This window comes from Rutilus rutilus, assembly GCF_951802725.1.
Source record: "Rutilus rutilus genome assembly, chromosome: 18".
Lineage (NCBI taxonomy): Eukaryota > Metazoa > Chordata > Actinopteri > Cypriniformes > Leuciscidae > Rutilus > Rutilus rutilus.
The window spans coordinates 28,373,876-28,393,183 of NC_140231.1; the positions used below are offsets into that span (position 1 = coordinate 28,373,876).

The window sequence follows — 19,308 nt, forward strand, 5'->3', positions numbered from 1 at the left end:
AACTTGACACCACTATACGTTCAGGTTGTGTCAGATGCCCCCCCTTCAGTGTAAATTGATAGGATTGTTTTCAACCAACTGTAAATTGGTTCACTTATAGTCAAAGCAAACGTTTCCTCAGAAAACAGTAGCGTATACACAATGTAGGATGCAAGTTTACTTAGGCCTCGATGTTTGTTCAAAAATGTCGAACTTGAAGTAGCTATGAGTAATAGTGACACTTGCCTTAGCAAACACCACTTTTATGTTTTCCTGTATCGGTATTTTAAGGTAAAAAGCAAACTAGCTCTTTTAAAAGACAGAAAGATTGTGAACTTTAGACTATATGCTGTTTATAAGAGACCGGCAGTGTTTAAAGCGAGTGAAGTTCCTATTGCATAACACTGACAGCGCAGAGAGGAAGACGTTACTTCTCTTTCTCTCATCTCTCCCTCCCCCTGTCCTCTCTTTCTTTGTGTCTGCACTCCCCCTTTCCACCCTCCCTGTGTCTGACAAACTGTTATTAACCTTTAGATTTTCCTGGGAGGAACAGAGCTCAGAAGTGATCAAGAGTGAGAGAATCTGTGACGGACAGGTATAACCTTATAAGGTAATGAGTGTTAATGAGTCAGATATGACTGTAGGAAGTTGACATCTCAGATCAGTTCCTGATTGAAATGGGGGAAACTACTGAAATGTGGTTTTGTGTAAATATTATAAAATAGTCTCTACGTCTCTCATTCGGCTAAATATATTCAGACCGCGCCACCACCTGCTGTTTAAGATTAAGGGACAGCTCTCACCGCACAATCACCTATTGTTTACAGCTGTGTGTGTTGAATCTTAACAGGTGTGTGTTGGCCTATATTTTGAAAATAGGACCAGTCTGCGAATGTCTTTGTGTCTTGTATAGTATAAACACAATGACTGGTCAAACCAGTTCAATGAGCATGTTGAATCATGTTTGTTGTTGCCGCCAGTCAAATAATGAGAGAGTTCACCTTTCACACACTTTTTCTCCTGAGATATAGCTGTATTTGCATCATGTTTTGGTGCATCATTTATATATATATATGCACCTCTTGATGGAAATAACATCACAACATTTATTTCCTTCAAGAAGTGCATAAATTTTTGGTCAAGATCTTGTATTGACAATGCAAGAGTCCAGCACTCTGTAAAGTCTCCTCCAGCACATCCCAAAGACTTGAATGAATTTAAGGTCAGGAGCCGATTCATGTGTGAAAATGATTCGTCATGCTCCCTCTCAACCATTATTACACAATCTGAATGTGATGAATCTAGGCCTTGCCATCCTGGAATATGGCCATGATGTGTCTTCATGGTTGTTTAATAAATTAAACATATATGTAACGATATTAGCTCAAATGGGAAATATTAATAATAATCCATAATTACCAATTATGATTAATTATTAATATTTGGGTCAGTTAATTAGATTAACTTTGAGGTAAGCCAAATTAATATTACAATCAATTAATCAGTTCCAACAAACTGATTGATTATTAATTATTCTAAGAACAATGTATCTTTCCTCGTCACTGGAAGATAATTATTCCTTAGCATGTACAGAAATTAGAGCATACTGTAATAAGATCAAAATCGTAAAAGGGACTTTGTATGCAAACAGAGGATCAGAAATCAAATTCATAATTGTGCACAAATTTTATTAACTAAATAATAAACATAACTAACACACATAAATACATTCATACATCCATACATACATACATGCATAGGTAAAGGGGTGAGTGATGTGTAACCGGAAACAGGAAATAGAACTATGGAGCAAGATCTACAGTGAGGAAAATAAGTATTTGACCACCCTGCTATTTTGCAAGTTCTCCCACTTGGAAATCATGGAGGGGTCTGAAATTGTCATCGTAGGTGCATGTCCACTGTGAGAGACATAATCTAAAAAAAAAAAATCCAGAAATCACAATATATGATTTTTTAACTATTTATTTGTATGATACAGCTGCAAATAAGTATTTGAACACCTGTCTATCAGCTAGAATTCTGACCCTCAAAGAACTGTTAGTCTGCCTTTAAAATGTCCACCTCCACTCCATTTATTATCCTAAATTAGATGCACCTGTTTGAGGTCGTTAGCTGCATAAAGACACCTGTCCACCCCATACAATCAGTAAGAATCCAACTACTAACATGGCCAAGACCAAAGAGCTGTCCAAAGACACTAGAGACAAAATTGTACACCTCCACAAGGCTGGAAAGGGCTACGGGGAAATTGCCAAGCAGCTTGGTGAAAAGAGGTCCACTGTTGGAGCAATCATTAGAAAATGGAAGAAGCTAAACATGACTGTCAATCTCCCTCAGACTGGGGCTCCATGCAAGATCTCACCTCGTGGGGTCTCAATGATCCTAAGAAAGGTGAGAAATCAGCCCAGAACTACACGGGAGGAGCTGGTCAATGACCTGAAAAGCGCTGGGACCACCGTTTCCAAGGTTACTGTTGGTAATACACTAAGACGTCATGGTTTGAAATCATGCATGGCACGGAAGGTTCCCCTGCTTAAACCAGCACATGTCAAGGCCCGTCTTAAGTTTGCCAATGACCATTTGGATGATCCAGAGGAGTCATAGGAGAAAGTCATGTGGTCAGATGAGACCAAAATAGAACTTTTTGGTCATAATTCCACTAAACGTGTTTGGAGGAAGAAGAATGATGAGTACCATCCCAAGAACACCATCCCTACTGTGAAGCATGGGGGTGGTAGCAGCATGCTTTGGGGGTGTTTTTCTGCACATGGGACAGGGCGACTGCACTGTATTAAGGAGAGGATGACCGGGGCCATGTATTGCGAGATTTTGGAGAACAACCTCCTTCCCTCAGTTAGAGCATTGAAGATGGGTCGAGGCTGGGTCTTCCAACATGACAATGACCCGAAGCACACAGCCAGGATAACCAAGGAGTGGCTCTGTAAGGAGCATATCAAGGTTCTGGCGTGGCCTAGCCAGTCTCCAGACCTAAACCCAATAGAGAATCTTTGGAGGGAGCTCAAACTCTGTGTTTCTCAGCAACAGCCCAGAAACCTGACTGATCTAGAGAAGATCTGTGTTGAGGAGTGGGCCAAAATCCCTCCTGCAGTGTGTGCAAACCTGGTGAAAAACTACAGGAAACGTTTGACCTCTGTAATTGCAAACAAAGGCTACTGTACCAAATATTAACTTAGATTGATTTTCTCAGGTGTTCAAATACTTATTTGCAGCTGTATCATACAAATAAATAGTGAAAAAATCATACATTGTGATTTCTGGATTTTTTTTTTTAGATTATGTCTCTCACAGTGGACGTGCACCTACGATGACAATTTCAGACCCCTCCATGATTTCTAAGTGGGAGAACTTGCAAAATAGCAGGGTGTTCAAATACTTATTTTCCTCACTGTATTTTTGTATCAGAATAACCATAAGTTTATCATTTTCAGCGCACCTCATAAAAATAGATACTTGCAAAGGGCCCCCCCACAGGATTCACTTGAAGCTGCAGTTTAGGTCCGAGGACAAGAGCTAAGAGGGTCGGATCTTGTGGTCAGTGACTTTTAAAGCTTGACAAAGGACAGCCCTATGAAGGCTAGTTCACCCAATGAGAAGGGTAGAATTTCTGGCGGGAGTTTCCTCTGTCACCAGGATTTACAAGCCTTTGTCTTAAACATGCTCTTTCGGACTGGCATGCTGGATTGGTGTTTAATGACACTACTAAGGAAGATTCTTAGTAATACTAATGTGTTGCACAGCTATTGGCATATCATGTACACAATCATTTCGATCTTCAAAGTACCAATTTATCAAGTCCAAACATGGTATAAGTGGGGTTACATTGACAGTTGGTCCTGTAATAACTACATAGTATCAAAGAGATCATAGTATCAACAGAATTATTAAAAGACAAAACACACAACAGTAAATCATTCTCAAAATGAACTGGAATGCATGTTCATTTCATGTTAGTCAGTTCATCAATAAATTAATGCAGGAGAGTTTGTTCTGATATCTGTGTCAGAGTTAGTTACTTGTTAGCATTCCTGAGAGTCATAAAAACATGGACATGGTCAGAAACAATGCTCAGGTAGGCCGTGGCATTTAAACGATGCCCAATTGGCACTAAGGGGCCTAAAGTGTGCCAAGAAAACATCCCCCACACCATTACACCACCACCACCAGCCTGCACAGTAGTAACATGATGGCATGATGGAGGCATGATGGATCCATGTTCTCATTCTGTTTACGCCAAATTCTGACTCTACCATCTGAATGTCTCAACAGAAATCGAGACTCATCAGACCAGGCAACATTTTTCCAGTCTTCAACTGTCCAATTTTGGTGAGCTTGTGCAAATTGTAGCCTCTTTTTCCTATTTGTAGTGGAGATGAGTGGTACCCGGTGGGGTCTTCTGCTGTTGTAGCCCATCCGTCTCAAGGTTGTGCGTGTTGCGGCTTCACAAATGCTTTGCTGCATACCTCGGTTGTAACGAGTGGTTATTTCAGTCAAAGTTGCTCTTCTATCAGCTTGAATCAGTCGGCCCATTCTCCTCTGACCTCTAGCATCAACAAGGCATTTTCGCCCACAGGACTGCCGCATACTGGATGTTTTTCCCTTTTCACACCATTCTTTGTAAACCCTAGAAATGGTTTTGCGTGAAAATCCCAGTAAATGAGCAGATTGTGAAATACTCAGACCGGCCTGTCTGGCACCAACAACCATGCCACGCTCAAAATTGCTTAACCCTCTGATGGTCTTTATTTATGTCTACACTTGAGGTTTGTGGGGTCTCTAGAGACCCCAGACAATAACATTTAATTTTGTAACAAGATAATAGTTTTTTTTTTTTTTACAAATGTAATTTTATTCTGTTTGTTAATGTTTTTACTCAACATTTGTGCAGTTTTTGGAGAATTTATGATATTTTTTAAATTTCTATAAATAAATAAATATTTAAATAGCCTTTTTACAAAAAAAACAGCATTTGATGTAAAATTCACTTTATAAAAGATCCAGATTTCTAACTTTCATTCATGGGGATAACATGGATAATTTTAAATGGTTTAATAACATTTTTGCCCATTTTTTGGAAAATGCAGTTTTAAAATAAAAAATAATAATTTTAACCACTATATGGCTATAGAGCTCCAGTATATGCTATTTGCTATTAGACTACCTGAAATATATCTTTTCACAAGTTGGATTCAGTTGGATTCATATCTAAATATTATAAAATCACAATTATAACAAAAATAATATATTTTTGTCAAAGTTTAGCATTTTTTTGTACCAAAAAACCCCAGTTTTTCAATAATGTTACATTATGATTAGAACCAAACCTGAACAAAATGTTACAAAGAGAAATGTTGGAGTCTTAAGATTTTATCATTTATTTCAATCATTTATTTTTAATCTAATTCTAGATTCTAGACACACACACAATTGTGTGTGTGTGTGTGTGTCTGAGAGATAAAGAGAGAGAGAGAGTGTGTGTGAGTACACATTGTCGATGTGCCAGTATCACCACACCACTTTATATTTGTAGTGGTTCTGCATTTTGGATGATTTTATTTGACAAATTATAGCCTTACAAATGTTCCTGTGTGTGTGTATGCGTGTATGTGTGTGTGTGTTTACATTTTCAATGTGTCAGTGTCACCAATTTATTTTTGTGGTGGTACTGCATTTTGGATAATTTTATTTGACAAATTATAGCCTTACAAATGTTCCTGTGTGTGTGTGTGTGTGTGTGTGTGTGTGTGTGTGTGTGTGTGTGTGTGTGTGTGTGTGTGTGTGTGTGTGTGTGTGTGCGTACTCTATTTCATAATTTGATCTTTTATAATGAATGACTACAATTATTTCTGACTTTTAGTCAATTGATGGATGAGTTTTGAACACAGCGACATCTAATGCACAGATCTTGTAAGTGCAGCACTTGTTTTGTCATGTATTCAGTGGCTGTTCAGAGTGGAGCACCAGTATACTGCACAGTATATACTGTGTACCTACTATTTTTAAATAATATGTAAAATATGCAGTATGAAACAATATGTTTCAAAAGGCAGTATGCTTATTTTGCAATAATCCAGTTTTTGAGTAAAAATGTGCCACTATTGGCAGTCAAAGAAAGAGAGAGAGATTATGCATTATAGTGTGCTCTGCTGTGTTGCAAATTTTGGCAGATGTAGTATGTCATCTGGATGTTGCATACAGAACATGTGTATAATGTCCACAGTATATACTGCAAAAATTTAACATTATACATTATGCTTTATACATTAGCCAATCAGATCAGTGAACTGTAAACTGTAATACTTTCCTCTGAGACATAGGCCTATTTTGTATTCAGAACCAGAAGTGAGTTTATTTCTTGGTACGTTAATGTCAGTTTGAGTGATCTATGTATCTCATTGTTCAATACACATGTAAATGGAAGGTGAAAATGTTTCTGGTTATCATTTACAATAGATCATAGATTATTCTAATGAGCAGATGATATAATGTCAAATCACTCAGATGTACACATTTAACCCATTTGTGTGTCTCAGAATTATCTTATCTCTCCTGCATAACTACTTGTTTAAAACACAGTCCACATTTTCTCCCAGTTTCCACATTCCTAAAGGACCCCTCTGTTGCAGTGCCAGAGGGGGAGGCGTCCACAATAATGCCTGATGGGAAATGGTCCAAGGTTTCCTGTGCTGAGCTGCAGATAACAACTTACTGTTTAGAGAGCTCAGCCTGAGGTCTTCAGAGATACTGAGCTGCTGGACGAGAGCCAGGTACTGCTCAGCCTCGCATGCACAAATGCAGCAAAAGCGCAGATTTTTATGTTTGTTTGTTTATTTGGCCTCCTCCGAGCTAGTTAAAGGTTACAGATAGCACCTCTGCCCCCTTTGCTAAAGGTCTTCCGTTATTTGACATCGCATGCTGGTATCTTACTGTGGAAAAAATCTGAATCATATTTGAAAGTGTTCAGTTCCTGGTGTCATAAGCCAACTTTATCTGAATTTCTCTCTCTCTCTCTCTCTCTCTCTCTCTCTCTCTCTCTCTCTCTCTCTCTTTTAAAGCATGAGGAGCTATTCTCCATGTGCCAGAGGGATCAGTAGGAGGCTGAAAGAGAAGATGATTAATTAGCATTGCCTCTCAGCTTTGGCTGTAGACTGATCTCAGCCCAGATCCTCTGCGGGCTTCTCTTATGTAAAACTGTCGAATAGCATAGTGTGGCATAGAACCGAACGATGGCAGAAAACAAACACTGCACGCTGTGGCTTATGTTCAGGCCGGTTGGACATCCATATCCTGAAGTGTAAACACATTGTTCTTATAGTTCATGAGTTTTGTAATCGTTTATGTTCCCCCCATTGTCGTATCAACCCATAAAAGTAGTCTATATGACTCTTACTCCAAGTTTTCTGAAGCTTTTTAATAGATTTGTATGAGAAACAGACAAAAATGTAAAGAGATAGTTTGCGCAAAATGTTCCTCTGCAGAACATGAAAGAAATTATTTTGTTGTGTTTCAGCAGTTTTTGTCCATGCAATTTGAGTCTGACGTTCTTCAAAATATATTTTTAATAAATTTAAATATTTTTATTTTTAAGCCTTGCAGTTCTCAAATGTCATTTACAGTCACTTTTTGTTTTAAACTTTCCATATCATGATTGGTCATGTGACATGGTAGAACCAACAGCGTCCTGGTGTGATTTGTCAAAAAAGTGCCAAAAAAAATCACCATCCACTCTCACTGAAAGAGAAGCTCTGACATTCTACCGAACATCTGATTTTGTGTTTCATAGAAGAAAGAAAATAATATGTGAGTTGGAATGACATGAGTGTGAGAATGACAAAATTAAAAATGTTGCACAAACTATCCCTTTAAGCCTTATGCATTTCTTAAATGTCATTTTTTAAAACTGTCATGTGACGAGAGAGAACCAATAGCATTGAGCCTTTTTGACGTCCCACCTGGCATGATGCATTAGAAGGTGCCACTTTTGAAATGAACACAAGGTCTGGTGGCGTAAATTTTGGTCTGTTTCTCACATAATTATATTGTATGGCTTCAGAAGACTTGAAATATTGTGCTTTTTTAAATCACAGCTCAGACTTTCTTGCCGAACATCTCATTTTGTGTTTCTTGGAAGAAAGACCATAATATGAAGTTGGAATGACATGAGGTCGATTAAAGTGATAAAACTCTAATTTTTGGGTGATCTGTACCTTTAAACTTTACAATTGCTGTGTCAGCCTAATTAGCAAGCTCATATTGTCTGTGCTTTGAGCATTTTTTCTTTATATTAGGAAAGCAAGCAGCACCAGTGATGATGTAAGTAGTCTTTGCGCTTTCTAGCAATCACTGTTAGCTAACATGCCTGTGTGTTCACACAATGTTACTTCATTCGCTCCTCTCCTCTAACGTTTGTAACGGTCAGTGCTTTTTTTAGAGCAATCCAAAGGTTGCAAAGGTCCTCAAATGCATATCAACACAGCTGAAGGTAAACTTAACAAACAACAGCATTTTATTGACTGAAGTCTAGTGAAAAATACAATAACAAGCATTGGACACAAGCCATTTAAAAAGACATCGCGAACATAAGGCCAAAACTACTAACCTGAGATATCCCACAAAACCCCCAAAAATTGGCCAATGCTGAAGAGTTTTTTTTTTTTTTTTTTTACATTTTAGAAAAATAGATAGATTTGCAAGAAAAGACACTTTATACATTCAAGAACCATTGGGAATGTTTCTCCTCTACTGGTTTGTTAGTAAGACACTTGATCTGCGGTTCGGGGAGAAGATGAATAGCGACGGGGGGAATGTGTGAGACAGGGCGGGACAGATGGAGCGAAAGGAGAGAGATGAGAGCGAGGGTGTGAAAGGGAAAGCGAGCCTCAGGCTTCCTTTTCGTCCTTTTCTCTCTGTGTTTTTGTCTTCGCGGGAGCCGGCATGGTCGCCGTGCCCCCCAGCCAGTCCCAGTGAGCGAAGAAAGGCGCAAAGTTGGTGCCCGGCTGCTGATGGTGAGCGTCGTGCCGCAGCGCGCCGCCCCAAAGACCGAAGGGAACCAGACGGTGCATCGCCCAAGGGAAGTCGTACCCGCAGTGGTCCTCGGTGGACACCCAGATGTTGAACAGCATGAACGCCCAGGCGGTGAGACAGTGACACTGGAGCAGCAAAGGATCCACGGTGGTCCAGAAGCCCACGCTGAAGAGCTCCCATGCCGACAGGTACTGCGTGACCAGGCTAAAGGTTTGCCGGTACTGGTGGTGGAGCGCGTGGAAGGTGCGGTACAACCAGCCCACGCGGTGATGCAGAAGGTGCCACAGGTAGTACTGGAAGTCGAACACCACGGTGCAGCCCACGATGCCCAGCAGGAAGGCGGTGAGCGTGGGCGCCTCGCGGGGCAGCGGCACAGGCGGACGCCAGATCCACTGGGCCACGGCGGCGGGGAAGATGTAGAGCAGATGGTTGTACGTGGTGAGCGCCAAAGTGGCTCCGATGTTGGACCAGGTGACGGCGCGGTCCTGGTGGATCTGGTAGCGGCGGATGGAGGGCCAGGTGGGCGCCAGCAGGTCCAGCACGGTGTAGAAGAACACCAGCACCAGGTACATGGACACCGAGAGGACGACGGGAAACAGCGGGGAGCGCAAGCTGCTCTCGTGGTTCTGCTGGAGGTAATCCCACATGGGCTGCAGCACGGAGCGCTCCGACAGAGCCCAGGTTACGTTGCTGGCGTCCAGCGTGCCGCGTACACTGCCGGGACTCATGGCCGGCTACGTGTTGTTGATGCAACAGCCGGCGGCAGGATGGTGAGGATGCTGGCAGTAGACGGCGGCGACTTTCTCTTGTTTTGAGTGGTGGATGTGGCTTTTTTGTAAATGATCTGATCTGCACCAAATGAGGCAGGCCTTTACGCCTCTAAAATGTGTCCAAGCACCACCTCCTGCATCTGTAGCGTCTCTCTCTCTCTCTCTCTCTCTCTCTCTCTCTCTCACCCCCCACCAGCACCACCACACTCTTTTTCTCTCGGTATGGTGTGTGTCTGTGTGAACGCTCTTTCATTGGTAGTTCGAGGATGATCCAACATTTGACCAGCCGAACCGTTAAGTCTCTGCACCACTCATTTCTGACCTAGAAATGGAGAGAAAGAAACCAGAGAGCTCTGTTTGTTTGCTTGATATGAATCATCTGTATTGCACACATTACTAACTTCTAACAATGGAGATCAAAATGATTCATTGATGAAATTCCGTCTCAAACCGAAATTCATGAACAGAATTTAAATGTCATTGTTAATTCTGCTGAATGAGGTGGTGTCAGTGTATTTACAGTATGCAGGAATCACAATTCATTTCATGCACAGCCAATAATTGACAATAACAAAGTTTAAGGCTGTGACACGCACTTATTCTGTTTGTATTTCCGTGTCAGATCAGATATATCTTGGAACAGGTTTTATGCATAATATTTGCATAAAATTTAGCAGCGAGTCAAAGTAAAGATTTGTGCTCCTACAGTGTTTGTAAACATTGTTGTTATTTGCTAACTAAAACAATTTTTTACATTTAAATAAAGATGGAATAAAATATAAATGAAAACTTGACCTTACACTTAAATGAAATGAGTTATACTAAATAAGTACTAAAATTATAACATTTTAAAGAAATAATTATAAAAGCATAACAAAATGATTGAAACTGAAAAAAAAGAAAGAAAAAAACTATAATAGTATTTAAATTATACTAAAATAACTGTTTGTAAAAAAAAAAAAAAAATGCATCAGAAATTGGACTATGCGATGTACCTCACTTTAAAATTAATTTTAAAATGTTGTCATTATTTACTCATGTTCTTCCAAAACTATATAACTTTTTTTTTTTTTTCTTGGAAAGCAAAAGGAATAATAATTTAAAAAAAAAAGTATTTATTTATTGATGTTTGGGATGCTCTTTTTATGCAATTGCAGTTAATAAAAACTATTTTTTTTAAGCACCAAAAAAGGACCTTAAAAAATATCATAAAACTGGTCCATACCTTGTGCACTTTACTCTGAAGTTATATGTCATCTTTGTGTAAGAAACATAACATTTTAGTCATTACTAAAAATCTTGCCGTTTGTCCTACTGTATCTTTCACTAGCTTTCACAGAACCATGTCCAATTTGTGAACAGATAATTCACAACATTATTGTGCACTGGATCAAGTGTATCATTGAAAAGATTTGAATCAAATAATGATTTTTTTTTTTCCTGATTTAGACAGAGCTGAATCCACTCACAGTTTCTCACCCAAAGCTATTTTAGGACTTCAGAAGGCTTACACTTTTAAAATAATCTCTTTTATGGTGCTTTTACATCCTTTTTAAAGCTTCAGTTCCCATTCATTGCAATGTATAGGGGGGGGGGGGGGGGGGAACAAGAGTACGATTCTTCATTATTTCTCCATTTTTGTTCTACAGTTGAAAATCATAAGTGTTTGGAATGACACAAGCTTAGGTGACCTATTCCTTTAACCGCTATATGTTGTGTTTGTGTAACAGACAAATGTTGAAATGTGTAGAGCAACTGACTTTAACATTACAGCAGATTTTCTTTTACCACATCATCTCATTTCCTGTTGCACCTTCCAAAACCTTCTATTAATATAAATGAGTTAGCTTTACATAAACTGACATTACACAACATTTTCATTAATATTCATGCTTGTCTGGCTAGACTTGAGTAGAAAATGCATCTTAAACAATAAACAACCCATCTCTCTCTCTCTCTCTCTCTCTCTCTCTCTCTCTCTCTCTCTCTCTCTCTCTCTCTCTCTCTCTCTCTCTCTCTCTCTCTCTCTCTCTCTCTCTCTCTCTCTCTCTCTCTCTCTCTCTCTCTCTCTCTCATTAATCATAGCTTTTCTGTCAGCCCTTCACTGAGATGAAAAGCCCTTGTTTATATTTTGATGTTTTTCAGATCAGGAAGTTGCAGTCGGGTGTCACTGTGGTCATGCATAAATCTTTTTACAGAATAAAGTTGTTTGTTCAAACAGAAAAAAAAGCTGAGGGCAAACAGCCACTGAGCCGCTCTCTATTGAGTGAATAATGATCCACTTCTCACGCAAACAACATCCTTCAGAAAGACATCGTTCCTTGATTTGTATGATTTGGTTTTAGGATATATATATCTGTAAACTAATTGTTTCCAGAGGATGTATGAACATATCACAGAAATTGGTGTTAAAAAGAATTGATACAAGTACTGAATAAAAATATGAATCACTTATGAGTCATTCAGAGGCTGATAGACAAGCTTAATGCTTAAAGGTGAAGCGTGTCATTTTTTTAAGGATATTAATGTGTAGTGCTGGGTACTAACTAATTACATGTAATCTAATCAGATTAAAAAAAAATTTAGACTACAATTACTTTTTATTGATAACATGATTATATATTATTCACACAATGGCAGTAAATCATTCATTTTGTTTATTTTATAGGGACAGTGCTCATTAATTAACAGTAAAATAACTGTAAATGAGCCAGAGTTAGCTCAACAGGCTAATTTTCATCTGTTGTCCCTGGCCAGTTATTATAAAGGCAACCTAAAATCAGCATATCAAAAAAACCACATAAAATGACTTTTTTACAGTCCACAAGTAATAACAACATAGAAAAGTAATAATAAAACAGATACAACACACCACAATAAGTAACAAGCAACGTCAGCACACAATATAGGCTAAAACATAATGAGAAATGTCAAAGTCTGACACAAGACAATCTGCTAACAAGCAACAATTCTCAGTAGACAGTCAATAGTCTAATGTGCACATATCTGATTATCAATTAGCCAGTTCATAAGCTGACCAGTAAAAGAACGATAAGTGTCTGTTTCTCGTATCGTCCTTGGCAATAGATTCCACTGTTTAGTTGCTGTTACAGAGAACGCTGACTGACTAAAGGCACTTTTTCGAGTGGGAATGATACAGTCCCCTCTTGTGATACCTCTGGTGACATGAGTGCCTGCTCTCTGCATAACAAATCTCTTCAGTGGAGGTGGGGCCGTACTATGCAATATCTTATAGACTAGACAAAGATTACTGTAAGTGATGAAGTTTTCCCAGCTCAGAAGTCTATGGGTATTTAAAGGAACACTTCGACTTTTTGGGACTTTAGCTTATTCACCGTATCCCCCAGAGTTAGATAAGTCCATACATACCTTTTTCATCTCCGTGCGTGCAGTAAGTCTGTTTGACGCTCCCACCGCTAGTCTAGCTTAGCACAAAGACTGGATGTAAATGGCTACAGCTAGCATACTAATCCCAATAAGTGACAAAATAACGCCAACATTTTCCTATTTACATGTTGTGATTTGTATAGTCACAGTGTGTACAAATAACAAGGTCATATGAGACACAGCCATTTTTTAAACGTTTAAATACTGGGAACTATTTTCTCAGAAGGCGAAGCACTGCTACTTGGGCGGAGTGATTAGCGCAGCACCCGAGAAGCGCCGTGGTGAGGAGCAGAGAGTTCGCTCAGAGTTGGAGTAATAGAGTCAGCAATTACTAGATAGTAAATGCAAAGTTTAATGGGCAGTTTTCATTTTTGAGAAACAGTGACCTTGTTTGTGAAATAGTAGGCTACTCCCGTTCTGATTCTCCCCTCGACCTCAGTCTGTTCGGCATCTTGTCTATCAGCTTCCAAAGTTTGTAACTCCTCGTCTGTGTATTCTGGCTCAAAACGATATGGTTCTGGATCTTGGTTTGATACCAAATAAAAATCCTCTGACAATTCCTCAAAGTCAGCCATGATCACGAATCACGTTCGCTACTACTAGCTAGTTAGTCACGTTGGTTTTGTTGACGGAACGGCACTTCTCGGGTGCTGCGCTCATCACTCCGCCCAAGTAGCAGTGCTTCGCCTTCTGAGAAAATAGTTCCCAGTATTTAAACGTTTAAAAAATGGCTGTGTCTCATATGACCATGTTATTTGTACACACTGTGACTATACAAATCACAACGTTATTTTGTCACTTATTGGGATTAGTATGCTAGCTGTAGCCATTTACATCCAGTCTTTGTGCTAAGCTAGGCTAGCGGTGGGTGCGTCAAACAGACTTACAGCACGCACGGAGATGAAAAAGGTATGTATGGACTTATCTAACTCTGGGGGATACGGTGAATAAGCTAAAGTCCCAAAAAGTCGAAGTGTTCCTTTAAAATTTGACAAGTGTGAAAACTATTAGGTTTCTGAACTAAAACTTTAAGAGTATGTTTATAAAGACTTTCAAGTGACCTCATTGTAGACTTGTTAGCTTGTGCCCAGCTTGTCAAACAATATGTAAAATGCGGGATAATCATGGCATTCATATATATCATAGCAGTTTCAAAGGTGAATGAATCCCTAACAAATCTAAAATTACTTAAATTGAATCTAACTCGTTTGCACATATTCAAGATTCGAATCAATCCAAACACCCAGACACTTGTATTCAGTCACAACTTGCAAATTTTGACCTGATATCATTATGTCAGGGTCTGGAACGCTACATGGTCGCTTTGAAAAGAACATGCTAACCGTTTTACCAACATTTAACGTTAGACATGATCTGTCAAGCCATGTTGTGATATAATTCATTGCACTGGTTAGTTTTAAAGCAGCTTGCTGTTTTGTGCTGCTATGTACATAAATAACAGCATCATCAGCATATAATAGAATTTCTACATCAGGACAAACCAAAGGCAAATCATTAACATAAAGACTGAACAACAGTGGCCCAAGTATAGATCCTTGCGGAACACCAGCATTATTTGTATAAGAAGTGGATTTGTGATTTTGGACCTTTACATAATTTGTTCTTCCCTTTAGATATGAATCAAACCACTTAATGGTATCATTGGAAAAATTAAAAGAAGCTAACTTGTTAATAAGTATTCCATGATTTACAGTGTCAAAGGCCTTTTTAAGGTCCAAGAAAATTGCTCCCACAATCCATCATGGATTTAATATTTTCCAAAAGGAAAAGGGTAGCAGTCTCTGTTGAATGGTGAGCTCTAAAACCAAATTGCATAGGATGCAGGCTAAAGTCACTGTTGTTCAAATAAAAAACTATTTTTTTCCGAAACCCACTTCTCCATCACCTTAGATACAACAGGTAAAATACTGATAGGTCTATAGTTACTGATAATCTGGGGATCTCCTGCTTTAAAAATTGGTGACACAATAGCAGTTTTCCATGTATTTGGAAAAATCCCTTGAGATATTGAAAGGTTTATGATATTTATAATAGATGGAGCTAAGCAGTCCTTTAACGACTTAAGCATTATAGAGTCCATTCTGTAACAGTCCTTAGCTTTGGTAGTCTTAAGTGTTTTAATTATCCTTAATACCTCCTGCTCGGAGATGTTACTTAAACAGAATTGGGGTTTAAAAGTTTGGAACTGACAGTCCACTAAAATATTATCCTTTGTTTCAGTGAAACTTTGAGTAATCTCACCTACAGAGTCTACGAAGTATCTGTTAAAAGCTTCAGCAATTTCAAAGGGATCCTCAGATATTTTACCATGTAACTTTAACTGTAGTTGCTTTGATGATCCACTGTTATTTACACCAATTCATTTCTTAATATGCTCCCAGATTTGTGTAGTGTTACCTCTAGACTCATGGATAATACTAATAAAAAAATTAGCTTTAGCCTTTCTTAATTCTCGAGTAACCCTATTACGTAACATTATAAACTTTTGTCTATCAATTGGCAATTTGAACTTCAGAAAATCTTTTAGTACACGATCTCGGTCCTTCATCAGTTTCAGTAAGTCTGCACTCAACCATGGTAGACAGTTCTTTTTACTCTTTTTCGTACCTTGGGATGTTTTTGTGAATTTTTGTGCTATACTCTGAATTGTGTTTATAAATCTCTCACTATCTTCCTCTACATTCCTCCCAACTATAATTTCATTCCAATTTGTTTTATTTATAGTCATTTGGAAATTCTCAAGTTCGCTTTTAGGAATTCTAGAATGCTGAGAATGATATTTATTTGTCCGAAATCTATTATTGAAATGATATGTTTTCTCAACTCTTTCTGGCCTGTTTGTGAAAAGTAAATCAATTTGCATCTGTGAAGATGCTGTTATTCTAATAGGACCTTTAATTAGTTGTGTAAAATCCATATTATCTGTAATTCTTTTTAAAGAATTCCTGTTTCTCTTGTCGTCCCAATTTATGTTAAAATCACCTAAGAGTAAAACTTCTTGTTTTGAATTACATTCTTTGAGTAACCTTTTAAATTCATCATAGAAGGTATTGGTAGAAGAAGGTGGACGATAGAGTAAAAACATAACAAAAGACATTTGAGAAGAGAGAGTAATAGATAATCCAATATATTCCAGATTTACATTAGATAGTTGAATCTGGGTGCAATGAATATTATTCTTCAGATAAACCATGACTCCACCACCTCATCCCTTAACTCTATCTCGTCTAAATAAATTATATCCGGGTATATTCAAAGCTGCCGATGGTGAGTTCTTATGTTTCTGAAAGACAGAGACAGAATGTTTAACTTGTTCAATTTTAGACATTACACTACGGATATTTAGATGCCCTCCTAATATTCCCCTGGGTTTCTTTTGGGGATCCCAGATGACTCTAGAATGATTTACTGTTTTAAAAAGTTTAAAACTGCGATGTTTTTTAAAAACAGGGTTTACAGGAGTAGGTCCATGAATGTCTTTATAGTTACCACCGGTATGTTTGTTTCCTTGATGGATTTGTTCTCCACGGCTGCAAGGTCTCCGTTTAGAGTTTAATGAACAGTCATTTCATCATTTAGTGATTTTCCCTAATTCTTCTTTTCCATGTTTTAAACATTCATTTTTATTTGAATTAGCACTCAGTCAGTCATTGTATTGCTATGTCTATGGAAGGCGTTTGTCTTTCAAACACATTTTCATTATAATTATAATTATTTAAAAATTATTTGAAATTTTTATGATTTATTTTATTATTAGCTTTTCATGAAACTCACATGCAGTTTCTTCACGAACCCCAGATTAGGAAACCCTGACGTATTGAATGTGTAATGCACTTCATGTTGTTGATAAAAATGATAAAGAATATATTTATTTCTGCATTTTTATATCAATATGCTACAATTTTATCCTATTCAATTCAATGTAATAAACAAGTTAAGTCAAACGTAATTTAAAAGTAATCAAAAAGTAGTTAGAATACAAAAAAAAAAAAAAAATAGTGTAATTTGTAAACAACATGTAATTTGTAATCAGTGACTTCAATTTGTAAGTAGGCCTACCCATACTTCATATTGATGCATAAAAAATATCAAATTGACTTGACTTTGTATTCCAGCAGGAATGTTACATTTTAGATTGACTATTTCAAATATGTGAAGACTGGCTGAACACCATTGACCTTAATTGCATGGACAAAAAAATAATAATTAAAATCTGCATCAAGGTTTGAAATGAGTAAATTATGATAATTGTCCTTTTCGGGTGAACTGTTCCTCTACGCCTCTTTCTATTGCATAACAATGTATATTTGTTTGTTTTTTCATTAGCATAAAAGTGTTTTCAGCGTTTTTGTGATCTGGTGAGACTTGAACTGGCATTGTTTCTCATCACAGATGCTCAATCAAAGCCGCTACAGCTTGACGGAGGTTTTCAGCCCGTGCAGTTCACTTGCTGCAAAGAGATTTCAGGAGCGCTCAAGTTCATCATCATCTGGTTGCAGTGAGTTGTCGATGATTTCTAGCCCGCAGCTTTCAAAGACGGTTAATACAGGCATCCAGGTAAATATCCAGGTATACTATTTCACATTTGCTGTTCTGGAGTTTACACTCTCAGAAGAAAAGATTCTATCAGGTGCTTCATAGAACCTTTTAGAGGTGCCATCATTTTATGGATTTAGTTTTAATTAAAGGTAGGCCTACACTATATAACTTTTTTTTCTGTTCAAAATGATCATTTAAATAATGTTCAAGAAAAAATATTTGAAAATTAAAATCCAATTTACATAATGAAGCAATACATCATCAATACTTCTTCCAGAACATGTTTTTGTCTTACCCTGATTCACTATGGTAAGCCTGTTATAAGTGTTTAAATTCTAGACCTGTCGGGATAGTTGGGAAATTGTGTACATAGCCTTTTACTCGCCCGTGCGACGCTATTTCACGACCAATTTGTGCGAATTCACCCGACCTCACTCGTACGAATTCGTATGATTTGTCTAATCCCACGTGATGGGTATAGGTTTAGGGGCGGGGTCAGGTGTAGGTCATTCGTACGAATTGGGCAACTCGTAAAATATGTGTGATTTAGCAAAAATCTTAAAATTCGTGAGATCTGGTTGGCCCGTGCATGTCTCGTCATATCTGTTATTAGAGAAGAGTTGCTCCAGCTACTTTGATGCGTGTATAATGGGAGTGACAGGTCATTTGTCACAAAGAGCCAGAAAGGTTGATATGGAGCAGATAAATCTCAAACCTCATAGGGATCACCAGTTTTAAACACATGCTTTACAGGAGCGTCTGCTGGCCAAAAGAAAACGCAACAGAGCTTGTAATAAAACAAGAATCAATACTGGTTTGACTTTTTACAACAGAGGGATTTGAAATGTTTATCACTCGACAGATGAGCACTGTGTTTTATTGAACAGATAATTTGCCATATCTAGCTCTCTAACAGAGTTCAGTGTAAAAAAGCACTAATTATTGTGAGGGGTCATATTCATCCGCACACAGAGCTGAATCACAACCAAAACCTACAATATTTTGCAATTTTGTTTTTTAACCGCTAGAGGGTCAGCATTTAAATAGTGTTAGTTTAATTAATTTTTAATTATATATATATATAATTAGAAAAACTATAGGCATATACACTCACCTAAAGGATTATTAGGAACACCTGTTCAATTTCTCATTAATGCAATTATCTAATCAACCAATCACATGGCAGTTGCTTCAATGCATTTAGGGGTGTGGTCCTGGTCAAGACAATCTCCTGAACTCCAAACTGAATGTCAGAATGGGAAAGAAAGGTGATTTAAGCAATTTTGAGCGTGGCATGCTTGTTGGTGCCAGACGGGCCGGTCTGAGTATTTCACAATCTGCTCAGTTACTGGGATTTTCATGCACAACCATTTCTAGGGTTTACAAAGAATGGTCTGAAAAGGGAAAAACATCCAGTATGCGGCAGTCCTGTGGGCGAAAATGCCTTGTTGATGCTAGAGGTCAGAGGAGAATGGGCCGACTGATTCAAGCTGATAGAAGAGCAACTTTGACTGAAATAACCACTCGT

The 19,308-nt window shown here is 38.1% G+C and overlaps 2 protein-coding genes across 2 annotated transcripts in view; one reads left to right on the plus strand and one right to left on the minus strand.

The window, feature by feature from the left end:
• The first annotated feature begins 462 nt into the window (after positions 1-462).
• The window catches only part of s100z (S100 calcium binding protein Z), a 34,600-nt gene continuing 15,754 nt past the window's right edge, over positions 463-19,308 (plus strand). Inside the window, exons 1-3 of the mRNA XM_084387628.1 lie at positions 463-589; positions 6,645-6,785; positions 17,634-17,798. The gene's annotated coding sequence lies outside the window, so the exon portion shown is untranslated. The remainder of the gene's footprint in view (positions 590-6,644; positions 6,786-17,633; positions 17,799-19,308) is intronic.
• ch25hl2 (cholesterol 25-hydroxylase like 2) lies at positions 8,502-9,966 on the minus strand. Its single transcript, XM_084387627.1, has one exon. The coding sequence runs from the start codon at positions 9,768-9,770 to the stop codon at positions 8,898-8,900; it is 873 nt and encodes a 290-aa protein (XP_084243753.1). The 5' UTR covers positions 9,771-9,966; the 3' UTR covers positions 8,502-8,897.